This window comes from Morus notabilis, unplaced genomic scaffold, assembly GCF_000414095.1.
Source record: "Morus notabilis unplaced genomic scaffold, ASM41409v2 Scaffold814, whole genome shotgun sequence".
Classification (NCBI taxonomy): Eukaryota; Viridiplantae; Streptophyta; class Magnoliopsida; order Rosales; family Moraceae; genus Morus; species Morus notabilis.
The window spans coordinates 43,968-49,148 of record NW_010363932.1 but is presented as its reverse complement, the minus strand read 5'-3'; the positions used below and the strand labels follow the sequence as shown (position 1 = coordinate 49,148).

Genomic DNA, 5,181 nt, shown 5'->3' with positions numbered 1-5,181 from the left:
GATGATCGTCACGAAGGTGATCCGACGCTGTCTGTCGAGAGCTCTGGAGCTGCTTCTCATCATTTTTATGCATGTTGTCTCAGGTTTGTTTGCCATGGCTTTAAAGATTGTGGTTTGATTTTTGCACTTGACTTTAGATCTGCAATGACAGTCAACCATGGCAAGTTTTTGTTGTAATCTGGTTTTCTATTAGTAATCTGGTTTATCTGTTCTAGTTGGGAATCTTACGCTCTAATTGAGAGAGAGATAGAGAGCGAGTGAGAGAGAAACATAGGAATAATGAGAGAGAAATAAAGAGAATTTGTAAATAATAAAAAAAATCCGCGATAGATTTTTGTTGAGTAAAAAAGATGTTCTGGAATGACACATAAGATATAAAACAAACCTATAATATATGAAAAATAACCTGCAATATATGACACATTACCTATAAAATAATCCACCAAAAAATGAAAAATAACCTATAAAATAGTGTTACTTTGTTTCTATAGCATTTCTGAAAATTTCCCTTTCATTTAACGAAAATAGTAAAAAATAGGTCAATATAAAAAGTTTAAGAAAATATATATGCTAACTTTTAATTATAAAAATTAATAGGTCATAACTTGTCAAGTTATGAACAAATTTATTAAGTTATGGTTCATAACCAGATAAGTTATGGACAAAAATTATAATTTATAAACAATAACTTATCAAGTTATGATTAATAACAAAATAAATTAAAGACAAAAACAGTAATTTAACACATTTATTTTAATTTATCTCAGCCTATTTCTCTCTTTTTTCCTTCATTTAATTGGGCTGTTGCGAAACAATTGGCCCAATGCGTTAAAAGCGGCCCTATCGTCTTTTGGTGGACACTGGACGAGACGCCACAGCTACCACCGTTTTCTTTTGCTGTTTCTCAAGTCTGGGAAGCTCTGAGAGAAGAAGAAGAAGAAGAAGAAGGGTTTGTGATCAAATCACCTGCGAGAAAAAGGAGAACCAAACATGGTGGCGACGAATCTGAAGGGAGAGACAATGAATCTGATGAAGAAGAGAACCGCTATGGAAGCTGAGATGAACGCCATCATCGATCGCCTCTGTCAGCCCGGCGGCCCCGGCCTCTCCGGCAATCTCCTCGACTCTGAGGTTCACTTTCTCTCTCCAAGTCTCTCTCTCTCTATATATACACACTTATATATATGTACATACACACTATGTAAATATGTGTATATGTGTGTTAATTACGAGTATTTAGGGGATTTTATTGTTCAATTTTTGTAGGGTTTTCCTCGGTCCGATCTCGACATCCCAGCCGTGCGAGCAGAAAGGCGTTGTCTTGCTGGTATTATGCTCACTCACTCACTGCTGTGTAAATTTTGGGTTTTTTTTGGGGGTAATTTTCAGTGGTGGTGTCAGGGGATTTAGAACAGAACATTGGAATTTGTGAAGAAATTCGATGAATGCAAATGTGTATAATCGATTATTAGTTGTTAATGTTACATTTAAGAGTAGAACTAGATTCTACCCAATTTCCATTTTTCCGGTATGAGTATGACACTAGAATTTAGATATCAAAGCACTCAAAAATATTAATGTTAGGAAGAAAATTCCATTGAAAGTTAGTTTTGTCTCCGGGATTTAAATTACCCTATAGGAGAATGGCGACGAATGTCCATTTTTTATACCTTTTTTTATTATTATTTTACTTAAGGAAACGTCTATAGTTTTGTTTAGGAATTCACAAAGGACCAATCCTATATTGTAACATGTAGAAATAGGGGTTATAACATGACATTTATTGATGTAATAATGAGTATAAGTAGTTTCCTTGTTGTTATACCCTTCAAAATCATCATTACATAGAATGAATGCCATTTTATATCAGTCCTATTTCTATTTCTACATGTTACATGTAGGATCGGTCCTTCGTGAAGGACCAAACACTTTGCCTTTCTTAATTAGTTTTTTGAAAATTTTTAATTAAAAATAAATAATTTACAGAAGTTTTATGAATTGTAAACTTAAGAAGATTTATGGACTTTTCTTTGAATGTCAAGTGCTGATGGGATTGGTAGTTTTTTGCACGCTGCAATGCATTAGCTACATTTGTGGTGTTTCAACTTGATATCTTATACTAGTTTGCTATGATTCTTCTTATTGCAGAGTTGCAAAGTGATCATAAGGAGATCACTGAAAAGATAAATGAGAATATACAAGTTCTGCATTCTGCAAGGCTTGCTCTAAGATCTTTATCCGTCAAAGAATCGGGTATGGCTGAAATTGTTTTTTACCCTTTTTTCCCCTTGGTTTCATTGTGAGATCTTCAGAAGATGTGCAACCTGCTAGAAACTAATTGCTTATGAAGGTCATAGTTTTGAGTCTCTACTGAATTATTTTTATCAATTCATTATATTACAGAGATGACATAAGATGTTTTTCCTTCTTAAATGTTGCTTTGGTAGGTAAAATTGATATAACTGGTTTTGTTTTGACCAAAAAAAAAAAAAAAAAAAAATAGAAGTCTTCTTTTGCTCACAGTGTTCAACTGCTTTCATATCAGTGGCGTATTTATATTGACCTTTCGATGGATTTACTTCTTAACAGCAGTTGGTGTCTACACTTTCGGAGCCTGTCTTTGTTTTCATTTTGTTTAATACTTTTACTTGTCTTTTGAAAGTTAGAGCTAAGATTTTTTTTTTCCTTGAAAGATTACGATAACGGCTTAACAACCATTATCCACTAGGTCTCGATGAGGGATCAGATAATCAAACAACGGTCACTCTCAACGATGTTGCATCAGCATCCTCAATCAATGTTCCCAGGGACTCTTCTGATACCAAGGATGTGGACGTGAAAATCAGCATACCCTTTGCAATGGTTGATGAAATAGCTGATGTATCACCAGCGGCCGAAGATGGCTTACAACTTGGAGATCAAATTGTGAAGTTTGGGAATGTGGAAGCTGGTGACAATTTGCTGCAGCGACTTGCTTCTGAAGCTCAGAGTAATAATGGCCTTGCAATTCCTGTTGTACTTATGAGACAAGGCACTGTTCTTAACATAACCGTGACACCTAGAACATGGCAAGGCCGAGGTCTGCTCGGGTATGTGTGCGTGATTTTATTTTATTTTTTACTTGCTGCCCCACATAAACAGTAGTAACAACTAGTTCCAATATCTGGGCTGCATTGTTGTTGTCCTCTTAGAATTTTATATATTTGTTGTTGTTGTTGTGTTGTATAGGTTTTCAATTCACTGTCACATGGGGTCAGGTTGGGAAACAGATGTCAGATAAATATATATTTGTATGCACGCATATATGTGTGTGTGTGTATATATATTGAAACAAAAACATGAGGAAACAGTTAACTATTGCTTCACACGATAAAATAAGTGCATGCTAACATTCTCTTGCCTTCCCTTAAGCACAAAAGCTTTGTTTTTGACTTAGGTCACTTGACTAACTGTTCGTTATGATTGACAGATGCCATTTTCGGATGTTGTGATAATACATAACTGCGAGGCTTTCAATTTTCCATAAGCTGGCAGGTGCATTATAGTTGGTTTTAGTTCTATGAAGCTGCAAGACAATGCTTAACTGCTGATACTGGAGTTCCATTTCTTTTCTTCTCTTGCATCAAATGTTGGTACGTACTATATAATGTACTCTTTTGGACCCTTGTAAAGATTTGCATAATCATGGCTAACATTCGGTACAATTTTGTCTCCTGATACGTGCCTCTTTGGGGTACTCGTGGATTGAATTGACCTAATTAAGGGTTTTTTTTGTGTGTGTGTGTGTGCGCATTGTGTTCTTGTGTTTCCTTTTTAAAGCTGATTTCAATTTGTTCTGTTGAATATTGGAAAGTACGATATTGTGATCTAAAGTGGGGCCATTAATCAACGAGCTATCATTGTGATTTTACCTCAGCATAACTTTTATGCATACGGTATTATTGTATAGTAACTTTTTCTCGCAACAAAAGAGAAGTAAGAAATATAACCCCTATGTCTTCATTCCAGTTAGTGATCATGGCAATTGACTTTTCATCTGGTATTCGAGTATACATATGAATATGGTTGTGTTATACGACTCGACTCCTATCTCCCCTATTTGTGTTCTTTTTCATATCCACGTAATTAATTAAAATATTATGTCACATCTATTAAAAAGGCATGTCATTTAAAATATTTTAATTGACTCGTCATGATATATAGACACAGGAGGGAACTTATGAATTTATACTTATAATGCCCGTTTTTGCAAGGGCTAAAAGAAAAAAAACTCAAAATGCCCGTTTGTAGTTGGATCAGAAGCCAAGTGTCAAGTGATCGATGAATATTTTCAAATAAAATATTCATTTATTTAGCATTACATCATACATTCACTATCTTGTTTTCCTGATTTAGCCCAAATTATTTTTCCTTTTTATTGATAACTTGGCCCCACAATTTAATGTCAGCATTGATGAATGATGACAAATAATTGTTGGTAGATAAAAATTTCCTCAGTACAACAATCATGATGCATTTTATTCTTTATGGTCACTCCCAACACTTATAGGCATCATTTGTTACGTGGGTTCGAGTTCAGAAAAAAAGTGAAAAAATATTAAGATTTTGTTTATTTTATGACTTAAGTTTTTTATTTTATATTTACTACAATTAAAAGTTATCACAAAACGTGACATTTAATTTTTTTTGTTACAGTTAAAAATTCTCATATAAAGTCACATCTCAATTCGAATTGTCAAACTGAACAAGGCCTAGATGTTCTTGGTATTCCTCACCACTTCCATTTTCTCAACTATTCCTAGTTAGCTGGTATCCTGAATATGTGCTCTTCAATTGGGAGTCTTGTGTTTCAGTCCTGGATCAGATTTACTGATACATGCAAACAGAATATTATTCTCACAGTCAGTATTCTTCTCAAAAGTAACTTTCCCTTCCACTCTTCAAAAGTGCATCATTAAGGTTTTTCTAAATCTTTTTGAGGTTGGTTTGGTAAATGTTTGATTCAAATTAAAGATTGCAATAAAATGTTGAAATGGCAACATTTGCATGGGATCGTGATATTTTTACTGCCTCTATGGCCACCTGCACCTTACACTATTGCGGACAGAGTTTTTACTCCCCCTCCTTGTCTTCTTTCAATCTCTCTCTCTCTCTCTCTCTCCCTCTCCCCTTCCCCCCTCC

At 34.6% G+C, this 5,181-nt stretch overlaps 1 protein-coding gene across 2 annotated transcripts in view; it reads left to right on the top strand.

The window, feature by feature from the left end:
- The first annotated feature begins 850 nt into the window (after window positions 1–850).
- LOC21386425 (26S proteasome non-ATPase regulatory subunit 9) overlaps window positions 851–5,181 on the top strand; it is a 4,850-nt gene continuing 519 nt past the window's right edge. Inside the window, exons 1-5 of one of the 2 annotated variants that reach the window (XR_002902832.1) lie at window positions 851–1,131; window positions 1,267–1,327; window positions 2,149–2,253; window positions 2,729–3,089; window positions 3,470–3,632. Coding sequence is in view for 1 of the 2 variants with exons in the window: in XM_010105368.2 (XP_010103670.1) it covers window positions 991–1,131; window positions 1,267–1,327; window positions 2,149–2,253; window positions 2,729–3,089; window positions 3,470–3,491 (690 nt within the window). In the remaining variant the exon portion in view is untranslated. Of the gene's footprint in view, window positions 1,132–1,266; window positions 1,328–2,148; window positions 2,254–2,728; window positions 3,090–3,469; window positions 3,984–5,181 lie in introns of those variants that run through there. The other variant, XM_010105368.2, reaches the window with a different exon arrangement.